General features: G+C 38.1%; 1 protein-coding gene across 4 annotated transcripts; it reads right to left on the bottom strand.

Moving 5' to 3' along the window:
- On the bottom strand, positions 1 to 26,810 carry CCT6B (chaperonin containing TCP1 subunit 6B). 4 transcript variants are annotated; one of them, XM_038548128.1, is made up of 14 exons: positions 26,611 to 26,810; positions 24,635 to 24,698; positions 23,169 to 23,303; positions 20,995 to 21,168; positions 18,530 to 18,633; positions 13,307 to 13,417; positions 12,796 to 12,955; positions 9,778 to 9,860; positions 9,333 to 9,429; positions 8,904 to 9,051; positions 3,895 to 4,028; positions 2,353 to 2,455; positions 707 to 779; positions 1 to 190 (listed from the first exon to the last, which is right to left on the bottom strand). In XM_038548128.1, exons 1-14 carry the CDS (start codon positions 26,745 to 26,747, stop codon positions 118 to 120), a joined length of 1,596 nt encoding a protein of 531 aa, XP_038404056.1. In that variant the 5' UTR covers positions 26,748 to 26,810; the 3' UTR covers positions 1 to 117. The 4 variants fall into 4 exon arrangements, with proteins under 4 accessions (XP_038404056.1, XP_038404059.1, XP_038404057.1 ...); XM_038548131.1 differs by lacking the exon at positions 26,611 to 26,810 and adding an exon at positions 26,256 to 26,339; XM_038548129.1 differs by having other exon boundaries at positions 13 to 190; positions 669 to 779.
- Positions 26,811 to 26,843: the final 33 nt, after the last annotated feature.

The following is a 26,843-nucleotide window of genomic DNA, read 5'->3' as shown; positions in this document are numbered from 1 at the left end:
ACCAACAAATATAAATTGCATTTATTGTGCAAAAATTAAGGCTTAGGCTATATAATGGTAGTTTGGATGTAAGATGTACTAAATCTCAGCTTCTAGAAGAGTTGATTTTGAACTCAATCACCCTTTAAGAGAAGACATACCAGCTCGCATAATTTCATCAACCAGGAGAATGTTGGTGGCAATCACCGTGCTGAGGAAAAAGATAACAGGGTGAGTAAAGCCTACCACCCACTTTCATCTTTTCCCCCAGCAACCTGCAGCTACTAAAAGTGCTTTGTTTTTCAGTGATGTTGGTATGAGATCTTAGGAGACAGAGCTATCGTAAATACAAACATCACCCCCCTTGTATTATAATTTCAACTCCTTTGCTGATAAAATAAATTTGATTTCATATACCAGCAAAACTGAGTTCATTTTTACCACATCATTTGCTTTTCCCCCACTATGCATGTGGTACTATTTCAGTAAACTTCTTTCCCTTCCCCCTCAAGTAAACAGTAAGATAAATGTTTCTTATATCTGATACTCCTAGAATTAAAATGGAAAAAGGACTGCAAAATGACAGATGCTAACACTAGTAAATGAATGCCACACCTTTTCTTATGTTTAACCATTTCTCACTATAAGGTGGTAAAAATAGATGGGTTTTAAAGTTACTGATTATGTACCTAAAAAGTCTTTCTCTCTTTTATTAGTATGAATTTACCAAGAGTGAAGAAGTTGTTTTTTCACACAATAATTATCCCAAACTCCTGCATCTGCTGCTATCATGGGCTCACCTGCAAAGTAAAAACAAACTATTTTAACACTACAATCTTGATATATTCTGTTAATACTGATTATATACTCTAACAGTGTTTAATATACCACCAAAATTTCTAGTGTCCTGGTCACAATGACCTCCATGTTATCAAATCCAATGCAGTGGTCAGTTCTCAGGCCTCATGGATCAGGAGGATTTAACACAGCCTCCTAACTATTCTCTCTTCACTTGTCTTCCAGAACACCACGCTCAGCCTGGTTTTTCTTTTGCATTAGTGGCTCCTTTTCTGTCGACTTTCCTGGTTCTTCTCTTCTTCCCAGAGATCTTAATGTTGGAGTACCCAATGGCTTAGTCCTGGGTTCTTTTCTTCTCTCTCTATACTCACTCCCTAGGTGATCTCATATCCAGTACTCTGGATTTAAAACATATACATTCTCTTTTTTTTTTTTAAGATTTTATTTATTTATTAATGACAGAGAGAGAGAGAGGCAGAGACACAGACAGAGGGAGAAGCAGCCTCCTCACAGGGAGCCCGATCCAGGACCCAATTCCCAGAGGTGGGATCATGCCCTGAGTCGAAGGCAGACGCTCAACCACTGAGCCACCCAGGCGTCCCTAAACCATATACACTCTGACAACTCCAACCCAGAGCTTTCTTGAGCCCTGGACTCATACTTCCAACTGTCTATTTCACTTGAAAGTCTACAGGTACTCAGAACTTTGCCAAAATTCAATGCTGACTTCCCCCCACAACAACCTGCTCTCCCCACAGTTCTCTGATGTGGGTAATGGCAATTTCAATCTTCCAGTTGTTCAGCACACTCCTCTGCACAGAATAGCCAGAGTGATCCTTTCAAACATAATTAGGCCATGTCACACCTCTGCTAAAAATTGCTCCCTATTCCACCAGTAAAAGCAAAGTCCTTGGAATGACCCCACATCCCTGTGTGATCTTTCTATTACTTCTCTGATCTCCTTCCTCCTCTTCAAAAACTTTAGACACTGGCTTTTCCACTGGCTGCTCCTTCTGCCCAGGATGTTCTTTGCCCAGCTCCCCAACATAGCTACTTCCTTACTTCCTTTGACTTTTTTTCTATAGACATATTTTCAAGGAGGCCTACCCTGCCCACATTCTTTAAATTGCAGATCCCTACCCCTGCCTCATGCTACCATTCACAATCATCCTTATAGGGTTCTTTTATTTTTTTCATAGAATTTATTACTTCTTAAATACTCAGGGAACGTATTTATTAAGGTTATTGTTTACTGCCTATCCTTCTTTGCTATAATATAAGCTTACAAGGGCAGGGACTCATTTCTTTTGTTCCTTGTGAATCTCAAGAGTCAAATCACAAGCACTTAAAAACTATTTCTTAAAAGACTTTTGAACTTTTTTAAGAAGTTTTTAAGAAGTTCAAAAGTTTTAAGAAGTTCAAAACTTTTAAGAAGTTCAAAAGTAAATTAAAGTAAATCATCCAAAATTTAAATATTGAAGTCACCCAAATCTCTACTCCCTTACTGTAAGTTCTGGGCCACTGTAGTACAACCTTTTTCTTTACTGAGCTGGTAATTTTTCTTCACTTTCTTACCTGTATTCAAATCTATGCCAACAGGTTGCTTTGATTCTGAATGTTCAGTCTGAACTTTTACTAGTGTTTCTTGTAGGTCAAAACCAGAATTCTGAGCAAGAACCTTTAAGAATAAAAATAATAATATATTTTTGAAATATCTTCACATGTATATTTGAATATCAAATATAAAAAGGCACCGCTCTCTAATCTTGTGAAAACATTCATAATACCGTAATCATCTCCTTTTGAAAAATTCCTTCTTAATCTAAATCAAACTATGTATTTTAAGTATCTAGCAGTTTTTATATTTACTTAAACATCTTCCCTATGTACATCACACTAAATTCTGAGGACATTACAGTCCCCCTCCCCCATTTCCATCCCATTACATTAATTTCACTCCTCGCAAAAGATTTTTTTTTTTTTAAGATTTCTTTAAAACAAGGAAAGGGACGCCTGGCTGGCTCAGTTGAGCACTTGATCTCAGGTCATGACTTCAAGCCCCCCAAAGGGGTGTAGAGATTACTTCAATAAATAAATATTTTTTTAAAAAATAGAAAATTAGTAGAATGGTATTATTTCTTCTCACCCCTTTAGCCACACATGTTCCAGCTTTTCCTAGGCACCTCCTAAAGGAACCCTACATATTTTCAGGATCTTTGTGTATCTCATCAACATGAGGACAGTCACAACCTGTGGCAACAGGAATGGAGATAACAGCACTCCAAACTAGGTTTATTTCCAAGGAGTACCAAACGAAACCAATAGCTTATAAGTAAAAAGGAACCACCACTGTATACCAGGCTTACCAGTTTGTGTCAACTACTGGATCATCACTTAACTGACTTTGCTGTTTTGGGCAAAGAGAAAAATAAGATATCCAATTCTCAAAGATTTAACAAATTATGAGTAACTTTAAAGCAATTATCAAAGATACTTCACTAGCACTGTTCTTAATATGTTAATTCATGATAATAACATCTTTGATATGGTCTTCTGTGTTTCTAAGTGGTTGAAAACCAGATTAAGGCAAAGGAAAAGCAGAAGTAATTCTCTGTCCTTCTGTTAATACATGGAAAAAAACCATCACTTTCTCTCCTTTTCTAAGTACTAAAATGAAAATGACAAAAGCACACTTGTATTTAGGAGTGCTGAACAGCCTGAAGTTCTCATTTCTTACAATTTAAAGTAATGATAATACTCTGGATACCACCAAGATATAAATCTACCCTAAAGGCTAGTTAAATTTTAAGTTCTAAACTTTTTTATTATGATTAATCATGAATCATTTTTGAAGGAAATTTCTGGACTTACTTCAACTTTTGGTGCTCAGAGATAAGCAAGGGGGTAATTTAGTTATTTCATGAAACTCTGACAAGGATTCTGAGCTATTAACCAAAAGTTTCCCTGCTTTAGTTGTAATATATCTTAAAGAGAACTATGTGGGGAAATGCAAATAAAAACTGTCTTTCTACTGTAGTGTTAGATAATGCGGACAATTTATAATCCAACACCTGTAATGTCTAACCAGCTGTTCTTTGGCCATTAGGATAGCTGTACCTTAGGAATAATGAGGAGGGCATCAGCAAAAGCTTGGACTCCAAGACGAGCTCTTCCTTTTATACTGTGCTTGTATGTAACAAGAGCTTCTGCTATTGCCACTTCAACTGCACCTGCTCCCGGAACTACACAGCCTATTGGAGGGAAAAGATTGGCAAGGCGCGCCAGATAGAAACACCAGAGAAAAAAGCTTTTAGCTATCCAAGTGTGTTCAATTACACTGCCAACACCTAAAATATATCTAAATATATACAAAAATAAAGTACAGTTGCAATAAAGTACAGTCCAGTGGTTATTCAAGATGCCTTATGAAGAATCCTTCACAATTATACACAATTAAATAATTAGGCATGGTACAGACAACTGGCTGCAAGCAGCTTATCTCATTGTTTGTAAGAGTAGGCATTTCTTCCACCTTCATCTTATTCCTTCATGACTACATCTAAAAGATAGTTATCTATAATTTATAGGGACAAGTAACTAATTGTGGTAGCTCATTTGAAAAAAAACTTTAGACCAATGTGATTTGGCCACTATTTTGGTATAGAATTTCTGTACCGAAGCAAAACCCAAAATGTCATCTGAGGAAAAAATATAGGTGTTCTTATTATCCTAAGATAAAAGCTCTGGTTAAAAACATCAATTTTCACAACAGGATATGACTTTTATACCTGCCAGTATAGTTTTTATAAAGTTTATTACTCTCCTTTGAATCAGCAAATTTGCTTTGGAATCACTCATCTTTAAAACAAAACAACAACTCAGTAAGAAGCTCTCTTTAACCCACATAATTTTTTAATTATTCGCCCCCTCTTCTGCTTCCCTGTACAACATAACTGCTTGAAAGAGTTGTCTATCCACAAGGTGACTGTACCCTTGTCTCCCATTCACACTAAAACTTCCTTGTGAAGTAACACTGTAGATTAATTATGATGGAATTAAAAACTAATTTTAAAAAACTTTTTTAAGTTTCCTGTGAAATACTGAATATACACAAAAGAATATATGCAAAAAGTATAAAGAATAAATGCACAAATAAATGTACTCATGTACCTCCCACCCACCTTAAGAAATAGAACATTACCAGTAGCTGTGAAAACTTCCCTGACCCCATTCTGTGAAAACACAACATATCGCAATTTGTGGGTTGCTACTAAAGCAATACCCAAAAAGAAACTTGTATCATTAAACACCTATATTAGAAAGAAAGAAAGGTTTCAAACTAATGACCTCAGCTTCCACCTTAAGAACTAGAAAAGAGGAGATCCCTGGGTGACTCAGTGGTTTTTCTGCCTGCCTTTGGCCCAGCATGTGATCCTGGAGTCCTGGGATCGAGTCCCACATTGGGCTCCCTGCATGGAGCCTGCTTTTCCTTCTGCCTGTGTCTCTGTCTCTCTCTCTGTGTCTCTCATGAATAAATAAAATCTTAAAAAAAAAAAAAAAAAAAAAAGATTCTCTTTCCTCCTTCCTTGCCCCTCCCTTCTCTCCAAAATAAATCTTTAAAAAAAAGAATAGAAAAGAGCAAATGAAACCTAATGTAAACAGAAGAAAGCAAATTAAAAAATCAATGAAATAAACATGAACAAAAAAAAAAAGAAATAAACATGAACATCAAAAAAAGAACAATGTCAAAAATGGAAAGGTAATATCATTATAGATTCCACAGACATTAAAAATAGTAAAATATATATATATATATATATGTAATAGTAAGAGAATATTATGAACAACTTTATGCTAACAAATTTGAAAACTGGGGCTCCTGGGTAGCTCAGTGGTTGAGCGTCTGCCTTTGGCTCAGGGTGTGATCCTGGAGTTCTGGGATTGAGTCCCACATCGGGCTCCTTGCATGGAGCCTACTTCTCCCTCTACCTGTGTCTCTGGCTCTTTCTCTATGTCTCTCATGAATAAATAAATTATAAGTAAATAAACAAAAAAATAAATAAATAAATTTGAAAGCTTAGATCGGGAATTAGCAAACTTTCTGCAAAAGACCATATATAAATATTTTAGGCTCTGTGGGCCATATTACCACCTTTGTAACTATTTAAATCTGCCATTGCAGCACAGAAAGAGCCAAAGGTAATACATAAATGAAAGGGTATAGCTATATTCCCATAAAACTTTATTTACCAAAAACAAGCAGCAAACAAGATTTAGCTCATGGGCAGTAGTTTGATGATCATCTCAACAGAAAAAAACAGACATATTTCTTGAAAGACACAAAGTCAAAAAACAAAACAAAACAAAAAAACAGATAACCTGAATAGCCCTGTATCTATTTAAAAGATTGAATTTATAGTTTACATTTTTCCCATGAAGGAAACTACAGGCCCAGATGGCTTTACTGGTGAATCCTACCAAATTTAAGAAAGAAGTAATATCAATTCTACACAAGAATTCAACACTTTCAGAAAATTAAAGAGGAGAGAATGCTTTCCAACTCATTTTATGAGGTCAGCATTATTCTAACAGCCAAAACGATAAAGGAATTACAAGAAAAATACAAATATCCTTTATGAATATAGATGTAAAAATTCTTAACAGTATTTTAGCAAATCCAGTCCAACAATATACAGGAGGAATAATACACATAGCAGCATTACTCACAATAACCAAAAGGTGAAGTGATCTAAGTTTCCATCAATGGATAAATAAGGTGGTATATACATACAATGCTCTATTATTCAGCCTTAAAAAGCAAAGATATTTTGACACATGCCCATTTTGACACATGAACCTTGAAAACATCATGCTAAGTGAAATAAGCCAATCATAAAAGGACAAATACTGGATGATTTCACTCACATGAGGTACACAGAAGAGTCAAATGCATAGAGATAGAAAGTAGAATGGTGGGTTCAGGAAGCTGGGAGGAGAGGGGAATTGAGCGTTATTGTTTAATGGGTTTGGAGTTTCAGTATTTTAAGATGAAAAATGTTGTTGATGGATGATGGTGATGCACAACACGTGAAAGAATGTAACTTATCGCCATTGAATTGTAACACTTAAAAATGATTAAAATGAGAAATTATATATATATATATCCACAATTTAAAAATAACTTAAAAACTGTAATCTATTTTTAAAGAGGATAATACATCATAAGTAAGGTTTATCCTAAGAATGTAAGGCTAGTTGAACATTTGAAAATCAAGATAATTTACCACATTAATAATCCAACAGAGAAAAAAACATATAGATCACCAGAGAAGCAATTGACAAAATCCAACATCTATTCGTAATAAAAACTCTCAGCAAGAGAAGAGAACTTCCTCAACCTGACAGAAGGCTTTTAGAAAAATCTACAGCCAAATATCATACATAATACAGAAAGGCTGAATATTTTCCCCCTATGATCAGGCGCAAGGAAAGGATGCCCACTCTCACCATTTCCATTCAACAATGTACTGAAGCTTCAAGCCCATGAAATAATGGGAAAAAAGAAATAAAAGATACTCGTTTTGGAAAGGAAGAAGTAAAACTGTCTTTATTAGCAGACAACATGATCATTTATATAGACAATTCAATGAACTCTATATGCTACTACAATAAGTGAGTTTAACAAGGTTGCAGAATTCAAGATCAATACACAAAAATCAACCGTATTTCTATATGTTAACAACAATCAGAAGTTGAATTTTCAAAACATCATGTACAATTGGACCAAAATTCACTCCCTCATAAATCCAAAAAAGATATGCCACTAAAAATGACAAAATATTTCTGAAGTAAATAAAAAAATATATATAGTTGAAATAGAGTCAATAAGGCTGAAATCAATAAATATACCATGACTCAATATTTTTAAAATATCAATATAAAAATATAATTATATAAATATATATAAAAATATAAATATATAAATTCCAACCAAAATCTCAAGTCTTCTGGTAGAAACTGACAAGCTGATTCTAAAATTCATATGAAAATACAAAAGCTGGGAATCCCTGGGTGGCTCAGTGGTTCAGCGCCTGCCTTTGGCACAAGGCGTGATCCTGGAGCCCTGGGATTGAGTCCCACATCAGGCTCCTGGCATGCAGCCTGCTTCTCCCTCTGCTCCCCTGCCCCATGTCCATCACAAATAAATAAATAAAATCTTTAAAAAAAGAAAAAAAGAAAAGAAAATACAAAAGCTTTTTTTTAAAGATTTATTTGTTATTCATGAGAGACACAGAGAGAGAGAGAGAGAGAGAGAGAGAGAGAGGCAGAGACACAGGCAGATGGAGAAGCAGGCTCCATGCAGGGAGCCTGAAGTGGGACTCGATGGCGGGTCTCCAGGATCACACTGTGGGCTGAAGGTGGCGCTAAACTGCTGAGCCACCGGGGCTGCCCTGAAAAAGATTTTAAATAATCAAAAGAACCTGAAAAAGAACAAAATGGGAGGACTGACACTGCTGATTCCAAGACTTCTCATAAAGTTACAAGTAACCGGGACAATATACTAATATTGAAATTGACAAACGGATCAATGGAACAGAATAAGAACCCAGAAATAGAACCATACAATGGTTTTAAAAATAAATTTCTAAAAATAAAAAAATGATACTATAGCATTAAATTAAGTGCTTTTTCATTTCATAAATAGAAGTTAATTAAAAGGGCAGCATAGTGGGGCACCTGAATGGCTCAGTCGGTTAATCACTTGACTTTGGCTCAGATCATGATCTCAGGGTCCTGGGACCAAGTCCCACTTCCGGCTCCCCACTCAGGGGGAGTCTGTTTCTCCCTCTCCCTCTTCCCTCCCCTGACTTGTGCTCACACGCTCTCTTCCGTCTCTCTCAGTAAATAAATAAAATCTTAAAAAAAAAAAAAAAGGCACAGCATATTTATTAAGAATATTCCAATAGAAAAATCTTCACAATCCAAACTATAAATTATCCAGAGTGAAGTGAAAGAATAGTAATCATTCATACCTTTTGAAATACTATATTTATACATATATAATGATAGATTTATTACTACTTTAAAAACACATAAAGTTATATCCATCACAAAAAAGAGCCTACCATCTTCAATGGCATTTTTGATGGCACGAAGTCCATCCCTTATAGCATCCTTGATTTGTGTGAGAGTATGCTTATTTGGTCCTTTAACCAACAAGGTGACAGAACGAGGGTTAACACAGGCCTCGATAAAAGTGAACTTTTCTTCACCCTAGAGGATAATTCAAGAAGATATAACTCCTCTAATGCTTAATGTCATTATGAAAAGAATCCAACCTTCATGTGAGTTTTTCTTATCAAACTAACTAAAATATGTGTTAAAAGCAGTTAAGTTATATTTGAACTCTTAACAAACATTTCGATAAATAAATTGTAAAATCTGTTCTGTGGATTATTCAGACATCAAATGTTAAAGGCTGAATTAAAAGATTCAGGATTTTTTAGAAAAGGTTTACTCTTCACTTTATAGCCATTGCCCATAGAGATACTCACTAATGTACACTCGTGTACAAGACCAGCATGTCCCAAGCAATCTATACTGAGGTCTTCAAGAGAATTCACAGCCATTCCACCACAAGCAAGAGAAAGTCTGAAATGACATATGTCACCATAACTTTGGTTATAAAAAGCATTAAAGACTTAATTTCTTAACGGTGGAAAGATACCTAACATAGAAGACTGCATTGTCGCTGAGTTGTATTGTTTTAAAATCTGTTTTAAGAAGATAAAAACCTTCTTTGTACTTCAACAAAGTTCTGAGGTAGGTCAACAATCTTGACTTTTGACACTTGCATTATTTATTGAAATCAAAAACATTTTGAATTTGTATGCTACTATTTTGCTCAACAATGCTTACACATAAGCTAAAAGGAATATCATAGGATTATTTCAACTCAATCTGTTAAAAAACAGGATATATAATTATCTGCAAGCTTACCTTTCCATATTTCTTCTTTTTGCTCTGCGAAGAGCTACTATGCCATGTTTTGCAAGAATGTCCAAGGAAAATGGATCAATTCCCTAAAATCAAATTAGCATAAAAGTTATAAGCATATCTTAAGCCAGTACTTATCAAACTTTTTCATCTCAGCACTGCTTCATTCTTAAAAATTATTTTTTTTTTAATTTTTATTTATTTATGATAGTCACAGAGAGAGAGAGAGAGAGGCAGAGACACAGGCAGAGGGAGAAGCAGGCTCCATGCACCGGGAGCCCGATGTGGGATTCGATCCCGGGTCTCCAGGATCGCGCCCTGGGCCAAAGGCAGGCGCCAAACCGCTGCGCCACCCAGGGATCCCCCTTAAAAATTATTAAGAACCCAAAAAGCTTTTGTTTATGTGAACTGTATCTATAATACTTGTCATATTAATGTGATGAGCTCTGGATGTTATACTATATGTTGGCAAATTGAATTTAAATTTAAAAAACTTAAAAAAGGGACGCCTGAGTGGCTCAGCAGTTGAGCATCTGCCTTCAGCTCAAGGCGTGATCCCAGGTCTGAGGATCGAGTTCAAGTTCCGCATCGGGCTCTCCCAGGGAGCCTGCTTCTCCTTCTGCCTGTGTCTCTGCCTCTCTCTGTGTCTCTCATGAATAAATAAGTAAAATATTTTTAAATAAAATTAAATTTAAAAATAAAAAACTTAAAAAATGGCATATTAGAAATCAAAATTGAAAAAATTTAAATATTAATCCATTCAAAATAAGAAACCCATTTCATATTAACATAAAGAACATCTTTAAGTGAAAATGTACTATACTTTCCTAAGCAAAAAAATATATAAAGTATTTCACATTTTTAATATCTTTTTAATATCTGTCTTAATAGAAGACATCTGGATTCTCCTATCTGCTTCTGCATTCAATTTGCTATGATATGTTGTTCAGGTTAAAATATATGAAGAAACCTTGGGACTCATAAGTACGTACTAGAAAACAGAGGAATGTTTTTAACCTTTTCAGATGAATGTGGATATTCTTTGATACTATATCACAACTCAATAAAGTCTTAAAGGTTAATTTCAATGTGAACTATGGAACCTACCAATAAACTTTTTATACTCTCTCATATTAAAATCCATTTGTCTATCTTACACTTTGTATTATTCACCCATGCATGACTTTGTTAAATCATATATTTTTTAGTCACTTAGAAAACAGTGGTTCACTGTTTTTTGTTTTTTTGTGGTTCGCTATGTTAAGCAGAGCTTCCAAATGATACATTTCATGGATATATAGTATCAAAAATATCACATTTGCTGATCACCATTAATATTAACAGAAAAATCCTTTAGGTATTGGAAAGTGGTCAAGATCACAGTGGCAAATGCAAATTTTCCAAAATTTTATTTTATTTTATTTATGATAGTCACACAGAGAGAGAGAGAGAGAGAGGCAGAGACACAGGCAGAGGGAGAAGCAGGCTCCATGCACCGGGAGCCTGACTTGGGATTCAATCCTGGGTCTCCAGGATCACGCCCTGGGCCAAAGGCAGGCGCCAAACCGCTGCGCCACTCAGGGATCCCTTTTCCAAAATTTTTATTTTGGATTGGAAGCTCAAATTTATTGGCAACAAATACTGTCAGTTGTTTTCCTTGAAGTGACAGAACCGCTTCTTCCTTTTTCAGAAAAACCTGCCATGTCTAAATAACCACAGTTTTTCTGTCAGTTATTCTTTTTTTTTTTTTTTTAAGGTAATCTCTTTGCCCAACATGGGGCTTGCACTTACAACCCCAAGATCAAGAGTCACATACTCTACTGACTAAGCCAGTGCCCCTGCCAATTATTTTTTAAAGTAAAAATGGCAAAAATCAATCAATCAATAAATAAATAAATAAAGTAAAAATGGCATTCCATGAAAAAAGTGGCTAGTTCAATTATAAAGAGTTTTCCCTCAAAACAACCATACCTTTAAAATTTTATTTTTTGAGAGAGAGAATGAACAGGGGTGAGGGGTGGAGGAAGAGGAAAGAGAATCCCAAGCAGGTTCCATGCTCAGTTCAGCACAGACCCTGACACAGGGCTCGATCTCATGACCTGAGCTGAAACCAAGGGGGGAGCACTTAACTGAGCCACCCAGACGCCCCAAGACAATCCTATTTAGATATGCAGATGTCATACTCTATTACACAGAATTATAAGAGGATGCATATTTAAGGATCAAAATTTAATAAAAAGGGGATCCCTGGGTGGCGCAGCGGTTTGGCGCCTGCCTTTGGCCCAGGGCGCGATCCTGGAGACCCGGGATCGAATCCCACGTCGGGCGCATGGAGCCTGCTTCTCCCTCTGCCTATGTCTCTGCCTCTCTCTCTTCTCTCTCTGTGTGACTATCATAAATAAATAAATAATTTTTTTAATTTTTTTTTTAAATTTAATAAAAGTAGTAAGTTTTACCACTTCAAGATATTCCCAAATAGGCACACCTGGGTGGCTCAGTTGGTTGGACATCGGACTCTTGATTTCAGCTCAGGTCATGACCTCCTGGTCATGGAATTGAGCCCCATGTCAGCCACACTCAGCAAAAAGTCTACTGGTGATTCCCTCTGCCTCTGCCCCTCTCCTGCACTTGCATGCACTCTCTCTCTCATCCTCTCTCAAATAAATAAATAAATCCTTAAAAACAAAAGACGTTCTCAAAAGAAACTGCCTTTAAAAAAGCAAAAACAAAAACAAAACAGCAAATGTGTGGTAGTGTGGCAATAAAGAATGTATGACTACTAGAACAGTTTGGTACTACTGCTTTGATTTGTACTAAGGTATCAGTAGCTTTACCTAACGATGCTTTTGCATGACCATTGCAAATGTGGACACAATGTCAAAGGCATTATTATTATTATGAAAATAATTCTAACCTCAAGGACTCCTTGAAATGGTCTTAAGGACTCCTCAGAATCCACAGACCACACTCCAAGAAATGGTGAAAAACATTTACAAATAGTTAAAATTTGAACTTTCTCACCTTTTGATTAATGACAACAAATCCCTTATTGGACTGAGCACAGACTTTGTCTTTCAGGTCTATTATTTTTTGTACTCTATCTTCAATAAATTTTCTTTCTGCTTTTACCAATTTCTCTTTCTCTTCAGCAGTCTTATAAAAGAAACCAGAGCTCACCTCTCTAAAAGATGAATAAAAACAAGCTAGTACCAGTGGAGGAAAAAGGAGATAAAGGTAGGAGTTTACACTAAACATTTCGGAGGGAAGAAAGAGATTAAAAAACACTTCTAGGAGGTGCCTGGGTGGCTCAGTTAGTTAAGCATCCAACTTGGTGTGGGCTCAGCTCATGATCTCAGGGTGTTGAGATCAAGACCTGTATCAGGCTCCATGTTCAGCATAGAACCTAAGATTCTCTCTCTCTCTCTCCCCCAGTCCTTCCCCCACTCTCTCCTTCTCTAAATTAACTAATTAAACTTAAAAACACTTTTAGAAAATACAATTTCAAAATTTACAAAGAGTAACTGCCACGTACGTTTTTTCATATTCTAGTGACACATTGCAAGTAAGGATAAATGCATCTTCCACTTGCTTCTTCATATCTGGATGACGGGCGCCATGATCCAAAACTAATCCTCTGATCAATCTATTAAAAATATGTAATGTTTCTTACTCTGAATATACACTCTAAATTATTATAAAATAAGGATTGTATTCTTAAAATTGTAATAGAACTATCAGGCCACACATTGCTTCCTTGCACCAACTTTAAGCCTAACACATAATTAGTAAAATTAGAAAAGAAAATCTACTTTAACACAGTATGACTGTGAAGTCACAATGAAAAGTCAACTCAGAATTATTCTCTAAATTATGTGGCTCACACATATGACACAGCTGGTCAAGTAATGAAAAGTGGGCACACAATGAGTTCCTTAGGAACATTTGTTCAAAATAATTATATGGAACAACCAAAAATTGTTAACCTAAATGTGCAACAATAGGGCATTGTTCAGCAAATAAATGACCCAACTATTTGGTGGTCATGAAAACTATGTAATGACATGGAAAAATATTTACAGAGGTAGCTGATAAACACAGAACAACAAACTACCTATAAAGAATGATTATATGTATTCTTTTAAAAAATAAGCACCTTGCTATTGACAAAAAATAAAAGGAACCTGGAGTAAAGTTATGCTTGGGTGGTAGAAATACAGATAATTTGAGGGTGGGAGAGGCTTTTTTCCTGTTTTCCAAATTTTCTTTTAAGAGTAAATATTTTTATAACCTCTAAAACTTCATTTATACCCAAATAGGGAATAGCATTTCTACTTATGAATCTTTTATAACCAGTATTTGTTCTACATTAAAGTAAAGAAATAATTTTTAAGTAAATGTAATTATAAGGAGTTTTCAAAATTTTAATCTAACTACTGATTTTAATCTAACTACAAAATTTAATCTAATTACTCAACTCCTGACTTCCCCCTCTGACTCTCAGCAAATGACCTTGCTGCTTTGAGAAAATAAAAATACTGTCCTATCACTACCTCCACCAATCCACCTGCACTTGAACCTAAACCTCCTATTCCTATGAATGAACTGTCCATGCTCCTCTACACGTGTGTACTCTACTCTATTTCTCCTCTCTGCTCCAGCATTGTCCCCACTCCCCATCCAACCCCTCCTCCCAGCCCATCAATTCCTCCTGCCTCCAGGAGCATTCTCATCAGGTTACAGACTTGCCATTGGTAATCCCCATCTTTAAAACTATGTTTCTCCTTCAAGTCCTTTCTTATACTCCCTTCTAGCTACTGCCCCATTTCTTTGCTAACCTCCTTAGGGTGGTGTAAACTTAAATCCTCACTTCTTCCCTAACCCTTCCCTCTCGATCCCACCTTCAATCTGATGTTCACACTCACTCCTTTTTTGAATCAGTTCTCATTAAGCCACCAAAAACATTAAATGCTTTCTATATCTAATGGTCATTTTTCAATCCATAACAACTGGCTCAAAGTTTCAGCAGCATATGACATAGTTGATTATTACCCCCTTGAAACATTCCTCTCTTAGCTTCTGGGACACTACCTTCTCTTGGCTTTCCTCCTACCAGTGACTACCTTTTAGTCTCCTGTGCTGAATTCTCTTTGTCTTCTCAATATCTAAACTTTGGAGTTTTCATGGCTCAACCTTAAACTTCCTCTTCTACCTATTTTCACTTCCCAGGTGATCTCATTACCTCTCATAGGCTTTAAGTCATCTACACATGGATGACGCCCAAATTTGTCTCCAGATCAGACCTCTGTTCTGAATTCCAGACACACTTCAACTCTCTACTTAACATCTCCACATGGATGCCTAATAGGCACATAAAAACATAACATTTCCCAAACTGAACTCTTATTTCCCCAAATCTTTTTTTTTATTTTTTAATCTTTTTTTAAGATTATTTATTTACTTATTCATGAGAGACACACAGAGAGAGACAAAGACAGAGGGAGAAGCAGGCTCCATACAAGGAGCCCGACATGGGACTCAACATGGGACTCGACATGGGACTCGACATGGGACTGGACCCAGGGTCTCCAGGATCACACCCTGGGCTGAAGGCGGCGCTAAACCCCTGAGCCACCCGGGCTGCCCTCCCCAAATCTTTTCTCAGTCTTTTCTATCCCAAGAAATGGTACTTCCCCTTTTCCAGCTGCTCCATGCAAAAACCCAAGATACATCCCTGACTCTTCACCTGTCACATTCTATGTTGAACCATCAACAGATCTTATTGCTCCTTCTTCTAAGTATACTCTGATCTAAACTGTTTTCATCCCTCACCTATATTACAACAACCAGAGACCCTTCTGAAATACAAATCAAGAACTGCTCTTGCCCTCAGCAATGGCAGACTAATTTGGAACAACCCTACTACTAAAACCAACTAAAGGGGGATCCCTGGGTGGCTCAGCGGTTTAGCGCCTGCCTTGGGCCCAGGGCGTGATCCTGGAGTCTCCTTACATAGAGCCTGCTTCTCCCTCTGCCTGTGTCTCTGCCTCTCCCCATGCCCCCTCGGTCTCTCATGAATAAATATATATATAAAATAATAAAACCAACTAAAAATTCTGGGTTAAAAACAAAAGCCCTGGAGCACCTGGGTAGCTCAATTGGTTAAGCATCTGATTCTTGATTTCTTGATTTCAGCTCATGTCATAATCTCAGGGTTGTGAAATTGAGCCCTGCGCAACAGGCTCTGCACTGGGTGTACAGCCTGCTTAAAATTTTCTCTCTCTTTCTCCCTCTACACCCCACCCGCACTGGCACATATGCGCGCGCGCACGCACCCACACACACACACACACACACACACACGCTCAAATCCCTAAAAAAAAAAAAAAACTCAAAAACATTAAAGAGCTATAAAATAGTAAATAAAACATAAACTCCAAGAGATAGGAAAAGAACTACAGGCACTCTTATCCTAAAGTCATTAGACAATTCAGGAACATTTGAGCTTTGTTTTCAATAAGCTCATACAATGAAAAGAGGACAGAATTGAAAGCTCAGGGCTCATCCAAGCTCTAATAGGAGACGCTCTTCCCATTAAGTAGGAACCCCAAAGGGGTACATACTCAGGGTATAAAACAGAAGGATGAACTAAGCAAGCAGCCTTCATACCAACCAGCAGTTAGAATTAACTGGATAGGGGTGCCTGGGTGGCTCAGTTGGTTAAATAGCTGACTTGATTTCAGCTCAGGTCATGATCTCAGGGTCCTGGGATCAAGCCCTGCAGTGAGCTTTATGCTCAGTGGGGAGCATAAAGGGAGAGCTTAAGGTTTCTCTTTCCCTCTCCCTCTCCCCACTACTGCTCACATGTGCATGTGTTCTCTTTTCCTCTCTAAGATAAATAATATGTTCTAAAAAAAAAAAAAAAGAATTAGTTGGAGATTAACAACGAAAAGCAAAAAAAAGCCCCCAAGCTGTGGATTTAATTTAAAGTATTGCCTGGGGAATAAAGGGGAAAGGAGAAAAAATAAGAGGGAAATATCAGAAAGGGAGACAGAACATGAAAGACTCCTAACTCTGGGAAACGAACTAGGGGTGGTGGAAGAGGAGGTGGACGGGGGGTGGGGGTGACTGGGTGACGGGCACTGAGGTGGGCACTTGATGGGATGAGCACTGGGTGTTATTCTATATGTTGACAAATTGAACACCAAAAAAAATAAATTTATTAAAAAAAAAAGTATTCCCTGGGGCACCTGGATGACTCAGTGGTTAAGCATCTGGACTCTTGATGTCAGCTCAGGTCTTGATCTCAGTGTCATGAGTTCAAGCCCCATTTTTTTTTTTTTAAGGTTTTATTTATTTATTCATGAGAGACACAGAGAGAGAGAGAGAGGCCGAGACACAGGCAGAGGGAGAAGCAGGCCCCATGCAGGGAGCCCTACGTGGGACTTGATCCGGGGTCTCCAGGATCACGCCCTGGGCTGAAGGCGGCACTAAACCTCTGAGCCACCCGGGCTGCCCTCAAGCCCCATTTTTAAAAAATAAAAATATAAAATAAAATATTCCCTGGGCTCCTTGCAGAGGCAAATTCAAACCCTCTATGCAAAAATGGACCTTCACTCTAGGTCTCAAATTATCTCTACAAATACTTTTTTCCAACACAATGAATGGCACATATAGAAACAAAATGCAATTAGTGAGAACCAACAAAACAGAATAAACACAAAAAATAGACAAGCCAAAACTTCAAATATTGTAATTATCAGATATGAACTATATGTTTAAAAAAATATAAGGCAGGTTTGGAAAGATCTGCCGGGAATAGGACACCATAGAAAGTGCCATGGCAAATTTAAGAAAAACCAGGTAAAACTTCAAGAAATAAGTAAATAAAGATACCCACAAACACTCACACACATATATATATTAAAATAAATAAGAAAGCATTTTCAAATGAAATGTATTTGGATTGACTTCAGAATAATCCAGGTTTGGGGCAAGGAGGAGGGAGGAAGGAAAGAGGAGCATAGAAGGGAAATAAAAGGAAAAATAAGATAGGCTATATGTTGAAATTGATAAAGGTGGGTGATAGGTATGTTGGAGTTCACTATATTTTTCTCTCTTTTTTACATGTTTAGATTTCCATAATAAAATGTTTAAAAGTCATTAAGTCCAAAATCAACAAGGTGCTACCTACCCTGAGTACATACATACTCTGACAATGTCAATTGCCTGGCCTTTCTTTCCTCTATGATTTCATCTCCTATCCTTTTTTCCTCTTACTGTGCTCCAAGCACACTGGAACATCTCAGCACACTTGTGCCTTAAAGCCTTTTCAACCATTATTCCCTTGGCTTAGAACACTCTTCCTCCAGATACACACATGGCTAGCTCCTTTTACTTCTTCAGATACCTCCTTTGCTCTCTAGTTTCCTATTACAAGGTCCTTTCTTAACATTGTAAAATCACACACATGCTCTCACTTAGTCACTCTACCTTCTTCACAGCATTTATTATCACTTATGGATTTACTATCTCCCTCAACTAGAAACATAATCTTCTTGGAGAAAGAAATTCTGTTTTGTTTATTCTTCATTCCTACCACCCAAAATAATGACTGGCTCAGGGTACATATTCAATTAATATATGTTGAATTAATAGACTCATGTTGAATAAAAGTAACTAAGGAAATTAACGAAAAATATCTGAATTAAGCCAAATATTCTAGAATCTATGGATTGTCAAAGTTTATGTGGTTTACTTTGTATCAGTTTCTGATTTATGCTTCATCTCCATGATTTCTACCATGAAGAGATCAATAGGATAACCTGGTCTTCTAATAGCCAAAACAGAATCCACAACAGCCTGAAAGAGAAGCGAATGAGAACAGTAAATTAGTGGTCTACTAAAAGGAACCACTGACTCAAGTATCACCAGACTAAGCAGACAAAGGGCTTCATATCTCAAAATACAGGGCAAGGCCAAAGAGGGCCACTCTATCATGGACACTAATAATAACCAATACCAATGGATACTTTAGAGCCTAAAGGAATTTCAGAGATTATCAGGCCCAAATCCTCCATTTTACAGATAAGTAAACTCCAATAAAAGTTCAAGAAATTTAAAAAAAAAATTACAGTCTTAGGGGCATCTGGGTGACTTGGTCGGTAAAGTGTCTAACTCTTGATTTTAGCTCAGGTCATGATCTTAGGGCTATGGGATCAAGCCCACATCAGGCTCTGCACTGGGCGTGGAGCTTGCTTGGAATTCTCTCTCCCTCTCCCTCTGCAACCCCAATCCCCACCCTGCTAGCTTACACTCTCTTGTCAAAAAGCAGTTACGGTCCTTTTTCCGTTTTTTTTTTTTTTTTTTTTAATTTTTATTTATTTATGATAGTCACAGAGAGAGAGAGAGAGGCGCAGAGACACAGGCAGAGGGAGAAGCAGGCTCCATGCACTGGGAGCCCGATGTGGGTTTCGATCCCGAGTCTCCAGGATCGCGCCCTGGGCCAAAGGCAGGCGCCAAACCGCTGCGCCACCCAGGGATCCCTTTTTCCTTTTTTTGAAGATTTTATTTATTTATTTGAGAGAGAGCAAGAGTGAGAGAGCACAAGCAGGGGGAGTGGCAGAGGGAGAGGTTGAGAGAGGGAGAAGCAGGCTCCGCACTAAGCAAGGAATCCAAAATAGGGCTCAATCCCAGGACTTTGGAATCATGACCTGAGCTGAAGGCAGATGCTCAACTGACTGAGCCACCCAGATGCCCCAAAAGTTGCTGTCTTTTTTTTTTTTTTTTTTTTTTTTTTTTAAAAGTTGCTGTCTTAAAACAGTCTAAAAGACAGTCGCAAAGCCAGGACTAGAATTCAGTTCTCTTCAACTGTCAACCTATTACTCTTTCTACTATCAACACTACTCAAACTTTTCCACCAAAGAACATATTAAAGGAAAAGAGGGGAATGTAATCTAAGGTAAGAGCTAAAATTTGCTGGCTATACCAATATGGAATTTCTTAAGTTTTGTGCTTTATCATGAAAAGTTTCCACATCATGCCATAATGTACATTCGTTTTAATGTAGTAAAGCAATGTTTTCCCCCAAAACTGTAAAGTAAAATTGACATTCTAGAAAGACAAGCCCTACTTATTCTGCCACATATCCCTAAGGATATACAATTTGAGAAGCATGGTGCAATATATACTATTCTTTAGCTCAGAAAGTAATATGAAAACAACTAATTAAATGCTACAGTGTAATCATCTTAAAATATAAATAAAGCAAACAGCTGTATCTTAGAAAACTTTGAGATCACATGCTATTTGGTTTTGGGGCTTCATAGGATATAAAGACAAAGACCCCTGGATAATATCAGTGTTTCTAGAACACCAGAAGAGAATGGGAGCCCTAACCAGATAACATGAAGATTCTGGATCACTTGATATATGTACTCCCAACAGGAGGAAATACTGCAGTCTTTATATGAACTCCGTTGAGCAAGAAATTATCTGATCTTAATCTGATTTGCCAAGTAGGTTTTCCTATTAGTAAGGGGAATCAACCAGAAATAACTCAGGTATTCCAGTCCATTTGTCATTTATATTTCTTAAAGTAAATTAGCAAGACAGCATTCTGATTTATATGTCAATGTCTTGTGATTTTGGTTATGAATTTGTCATTCCTGATAAACCTATATATTCAAATTTCAAAAAATACTAAGCTGAGGAACAGTGATGGTATCAAACGATAGCCATCTGATAAAAACCTTCTCAAAATACTCAGTCTTGCCCTTATATTCCATATATGTTACCTTTAGAAATAAACAAAACAAATATGTACTTCCCAGATGTGAATATTATCTATCAGATTAATCATGCTTCATTAAAGTGGTAAGCTTAACAAGTTCCCCATGTGTCACCTCACATAATAAATATGGACCACTAGGTTTAAGAGACCAGTATATCACCCTAATGACATCCACACAAGATGACTCACAGGCAACCAAACTCCTCCTAACCTACATGTTAACTTAAAAGAAGGTTTAATATGATACTTTAAAAAAATTACATATACTATTCTGACCAATCAAGTCTAGTCTCTAAGTAAGCCTATAAATGTTTGTCTTCCATATTTTATTTCATGTTCAAAAGAACCACATGCAATGGTTGATTATTTTACAGAAAAAAGAAATCACCACGTTCTATACTCATTCTGAATGCAAAAGTTTAGTCACATACCTCTATTAACACATCAGCCAATTCAGCATGGACTTTAGTTTGTAGAGATGTCCTAGCCACATCTAAGAGGATTTCTCTTTTCATCTCCTTGTTCACTTTAACTTCTTCCAAAACTTCAAGCGCTTTTATCTTTGCAGCTTCAAATCCTTCAGCTATTATTCTGGGGTGAAGGCCCTATTATAACAACATAAAACTAAAATTTATAAAGTAAGTCATCCAAAGTAAAAGTAATCATCTTCTCCTATTAATAGGTATATACAGAAAAAGTAATATTACCCACATTAATGCCACTAAATATGTTTATGTATATAATCTATAAAAGTAATTTTTCGGTGCTTCATATTTAAAGCAACCTCAAACTTACAGAAAAATCGTAAGTCCAGTAGAAAAAACTACAAAAGTCCTCTTTATTTCCAAAAATTATGACACACTGTTATATGGTACCCTTCTGAATGGGCACAAAAGAAAAAAACTCCTTTTAATACCGAGGAAAAGAACCAGCACTGGTTTGGAGAAAAGTATAGACAGAAACCACCTTCACCAAACATTAACACAGTAATGGGACAAATAGGCACCATGTGCCTCCTGATACAATGCATTAAGGACACCTTAGAACTTGTATGGTATTTGTGCGAAAAGTTCATAACCTGAGCCTAATTATGATAAAATAGTCAAATCGAAACTGGGGACTTTCTACAAAATAACTGACCTGTGCTCTAAAAGTAGCAATTTCATAAAACACAATGTAAAGATGATTCCAGTTTAATTGGGCACCCTGCTCAGCTAGAAGTCGGCTTCTCCTTCTCTCTCTGCCCCTCCACTCACTCATGCTCATGCTCTCTCTCTCTCAAAAATAAAAAATAAAAATAAAAAAGATTTAGCCCAGATCTTACTCCTTCAGAAAGTGCCTCGTAATTCACCAATTTCCAAAGTGCTGGTTTAGGATATCCTTCCCTCCTCAATGTTTCTATCATATCTTGTGCCTAGCTCTATCACTATACTGCCACAGTTTCATAATTTTGTCAATGTCTGTCAGCACCTCCCCCTTCCCAAACTTTTTCCTCCCTAAGAAACCCTAATTTTGTTTAGGTATCTCTTCCTCCAGTCTTCAAAGGAAGCTACCCTCTGTACTAGCTCTAGGGGTGGATCTTGATTATATTAAGTCAGTTCCCTGAAAACCTGTTACTGATTTGGAATGGACACAAACCAAAGTTGACCCAATCATATTATAAAGGAAGGACTTATATTCCATAATTGGGCAAATGGCTTTCTTTTGCCCTCTTGTGTTGAGTGTTACTAAAGTATGCTGGTATTCCTAATTTCTTCTGACAGTCTTATAATCAGGATAGAAATAAGACTTATCATGAAACAGCAATGTAAACGGAGGAGCTAAGAGACAGAAAAGACCAGGGTACTTGATGACTAATAGAATTCTTTAATCAACCAACCTTGGAAGTTTTGTCATGGGAGATTATTTATTGTTTAAGTACCTTTTAGTCAAATTTCTATTGCTTACAGCCAGAGGCATCCTAAATGAGGTACCTTGCAGGTACTGAATTACTAGACAATTCCCAATACTAAATGAAACGTCAAGAAGTAATAATTTTAGGACTTTGACCAGGTAATGCTTTGCTAAAATAGTCCTTAAAAGAAAGAAAAATTCAAATACTTAACTAGAGAAGACAGGTAAGTAACACCAAGAGAAGAATACAGATTGAACAAGGGCACTGAGGTAGAAATGTGTGTAGTGATTTCAGAGGCTTGTGAGTAGCCTGAAGGAGTCTGGCTAGAGTAGATGGTATGTAAGAAAAATAAAACTAGAAAGATAGGTAAATTCACAATGTGAAAACCTTCAATTATTTTTCTCCGGTTATTTTTTTTTTAAGGTGTACAATTTAGTTTCAAGATTATCAATGATGTTTTCTTTTTTAGGCCATTATTCATGGTTACATGGCTAATTTTTTACTGATATATCCTAAATATTTCATTTTAAAAAGTGGGATATAATTCCAATGAAAGGCATTATTTTGGCCAAAAAGCACATTATTATTTCCTTTTATAATTGTCCAAAAGTATCTTGATAAAAATTACTTTTGTCCTCAAAATTAAACTATTTTAGTAGTGAAAAAAATTCCCCCATTCAAATGAATAGGAATTCTATAAAATGCTAATACCTCGGAAATGTAAAGATCAGCTTGTTTTAGTAACTCTCCAATAATTAGAACATTGGAAGTAGTACCGTCTCCTGTAATGTCATCCTGGGCTGTTGCTACTTTTGCTATCAAGGAAGCCGTTGGGTGTTGAATTTGCTGGAAAAGGTAAACAACAGATTATTATTATTTTTTAAGATTTTACTTATTCATGAGAGACACACATAGAGAGACACAGGCAGAGGGAGAAGCAGGCTCCATGCAGGGAGCCCGACGTGGGACTCGATTCAGGGTCTCCAGGATCACGCCCCGGGCCGAAGGTGGCGCTAAGCCTCTGAGCCACCCGGGCTGTCCTAAACAACAGATTAAAAGAGAGAATGAGTTTTGGTCTAATGAAACAAGATAATCTAAGGGCCCATAGTAAAATTAAGAAATAAGCTTCAGTGGTTTTGCGCCGCCTTCAGCCCAGGATGTGATCCTGGAGTCACGGGATCAAGTCCCACGTCAGGCTCCCTGCACGGAGCCTGCTTCTCCCTCTGCCTGTGTCTCTGCCCAACGCCCCCCCCCCCCCCCATGAATAAATAAAATCTTTTTTTAAAAAAAGAAGCTTCATTATACAAGTTCACAAATTGTTATTATCAATGCTTAATAAATGTCAATATCAAATCATTTAAATTGAAAATAAGGTTTGAACGTTTTTTAAGAGTCTTTGTTTCAGGGGATCCCTGGGTGGCTCAGCAGTTTAGCGCCCGCCTTCGGCCCAGGGTGTGATCCTGGGGTCCCGGGATCGAGTCCCGGGATCGAGTCCCGGGATCGAGTCCCACGTCGGGCTCCCTGCATGGGGTCTGCTTCTCCCTCTACCTGTGTCTCTGCCTCTCTCTCTGTGTCTCTCATGAATAAATAAAATCTTAAAAAAAAGAAAAAAAGTCTTTGTTTCAGAATGCAATGACATTTCCAAAATGAGATCAAATCCTTCAATCTCTAAGATGAATATATTTACTAAAATTGCAAAGGATTTTTTATATTTTCATGATTACAACTCAGTGCCTTTAAAAGATGTAACTAAAAAAAAAAAAAAAATGTAACTAGGCAGCCCCAGTGGCTCAGCAGTTTAGCGCCGCCTTCAGTCCAGGGTGTGATCCTGGAGACCCGGAATCGAGCCCCACGTGGGGGGCTCCTTGCATGGAGCCTGCTTCTCCCTCTGCCTGTGTCTCTGCCTCGGTCTCTCTCTCTCTGTGTCTCTCATAAATAAATATTTTAAAAAAAAAAAAAAAAAACCTTTAAAAGATGTAATTTGGAAGTATCTGTAAGCTATTATTTGAATTGTAAAAAGATTTGAAAAACACCAAAATCATCTTTTATTAAGGTTTAACCAAACAAGTATAACCCATGACTGCAGTACTTAAGTGACAGCCTTGGTTTAAACATATACAATTTGTACTATGTTCTAGGCTTACTAAGATTTATTTAAGTCAGCAGCGTCAGCTCACCATCTCATGGAGCAGTACATTGCCATCTTTGGTGAGTTTGATATCACCTGCACCAGAAACAAGCCTGTTCAGAAAACAGTGATATTATTAACCTCATATGTCAAGAGTCAAGCAAGACATTCTCATTTCTTGCCATTCACTGTCCTTAATAAAAGGAACTGAGCCTCGGGGCACCTGGGTTGCTCAGTGGTTGAGTATCTGCCTTTGGCTCAGGTCGTGATCCCAGGGTCCTGGGATCAAGTCCCACATCAGGCTTCCTGCAGGAAGCCTCTTTCTCCCTCTGCCTATGTCTCTGCCTCTCTCTGTTTGTCTCTCATGAACAAATAAATAATTAAAAAAAAAAAAAAAAAAGAACTGAGTCCCAAAACTTCCCATGTGCCATGTGGCAATACCATGGTAATCACCACCATGTGCAGCCTACAGAATCACTTCTCCCCATATAGACTGCTATAGCGATTTCATTCTTCATTGGAAATGGAGCATTTACAAGTTGAGAGAAACTGATGAGTTATGAACAGCAGTTTGGTCAAAAAAGGATACTTGGAAATCTACAAACTACACAATCGTAAATTTCCTGCAAGCTTTTTATTTTGGTGAAATGTTACCATTCATTCACTCAACTTAGTGTCTTCCCTCATCCCTCACATTTATTAGATCGTCGAGTTCTGTTGATTTTACAACCTAAATATTTCTTGAATCTACTCCCTCCTCTCCACGTCCACTGTCGTCAACGATTAAAAGAGAGAATGAGTTCTAGCCTGGACTTAGCATCCTGGTATCTCTGAATTTGAATCTACCCTCCACACTCTATTTATCTTTCTAACACACAGTGTGACCCTATCAGCTCCCTAATCAAAAATCTATGTTCTCCATCACCTTCCAGGTAAAATCCAGACTATTTAGCAATGAGGTAGTTCACCTTTCCCACTCTGGCTTATGTCTGTTTTTCCTGCCACACCTGCCAATGATATCTTGTGGTTCCCTTTTACACATCACGTTTGTTTTCATTTCTGTTGGATTTACACCATTGGGCTTTCTTGTTCCTTAAGTTACTAGGACTTTAGTCCCTTCTCCAACTGGTGAACTCTAACTTATCTTTCAAGGCTCTGATCAAAAATCTGTTGAGAGGGCAGCCCGGGTGGCTCAGCGGTTTAACGCCGCCTTCAGCCCAGGGTGTGATCCTGGAGACCCAGGATCGAGTCCCACATCAGGCTCCCGGCATGGAGCCTGCTTCTCCCTCTGCCTGTGTCTCTGCCTCTCTCTTTCTCTGTGTCTCATGAATAAATAAACAAAGCCTTAAAAAAAAAAAAAAAAAAAAAAAAAAAACCCTGTTGGGAGGCTTCTCCTTCTCCCTCAGTCCTATCACAGGATTCCTGGCCTAGATGCCACATACATACATACCACCCCTTCATCACCTGGGTGCCCAGCATCCGGTTAGTAGACAAGCGCCCTCTTTTACCGTTAATATGAATTCTGCTTACTCCTCTTAGAACGTCTCTCCCTGTCCTAAACATTTTTGTTCTCTTTTCCTCACTCTTCTAAAGAAGATGGTGATGCTACGGAGAGACGCTGAAAGGGTGGCTCGGAAGCAGCGTGGGCACAGAGCGTTCAGACAACTTGCCTAGGGGCGGACAGCTGGAAGGGAGCTTGGATGTGGACCCACACCTGCCGGGCCCAAGGCCTGTGCCCTTAGGGCTGCGACACGGCCCCACAAATCCCCAAGTAAAGACACACAGTGTCAAAGCGCGGGGGAGTTCCGCGGCTGGCGCTTCCAAGGGACCAGATCAGGGGCACGGGAACGTTAACGGACCCGCCCCGGGCCACGGGCGCCCTCCGCGCAGGAGTGACAACGAGGACGACGGGCCCACGGTGCTTCCTGCGGCTCCAGGCTCTCGGCGGAACGTGTGCCCGGGGCGGGCCGCGGCAGCCGGCCAACCCGGGTCCTGACCGCCGCTCCAACCGCCCCGCAGGCTCACATTTTCAGGGTGCCCTTGGGCCCCAAGTTGGTGCGCAGGACATCCTGCAGCCCTCGGGCGGCGCAGATATTGACGGCCAAGGCCGCCTGGGCCCGCGCCACCTCAGCCTTGGAGTTGATCGCCTGGACCGCAGCCATCGCACCACCCGGCGCGCCACCCGCCAGGTAGCGGCAGCCTCAGCCCGGATCCCGAGCGGAAGCCCGTGCCGGAGCCTCAGCCAATCCTCGCCGGGA

Source organism: Canis lupus, chromosome 9 (genome assembly GCF_011100685.1).
Source record: "Canis lupus familiaris isolate Mischka breed German Shepherd chromosome 9, alternate assembly UU_Cfam_GSD_1.0, whole genome shotgun sequence".
Classification (NCBI taxonomy): Eukaryota; Metazoa; Chordata; class Mammalia; order Carnivora; family Canidae; genus Canis; species Canis lupus.
This window is presented reverse-complemented; position numbering and strand designations above follow the sequence as displayed.

Coding starts and splice junctions, on each gene's coding strand:
- CCT6B (XM_038548128.1), bottom strand. CDS start 26,747: ATGGCTGCGGTCCAGGCGATCAACTCCAAGGCTGAGGTGGCGCGGGCC. Junction 21,169..23,168: donor CTGATCTTTACATTTCCGAG/GTATTAGCATTT, acceptor TTGTTATAATAG/GGCCTTCACCCCAGAATAAT. Junction 2,456..3,894: donor CCCTCCTCATTATTCCTAAG/GTACAGCTATCC, acceptor TTATTCTTAAAG/GTTCTTGCTCAGAATTCTGG.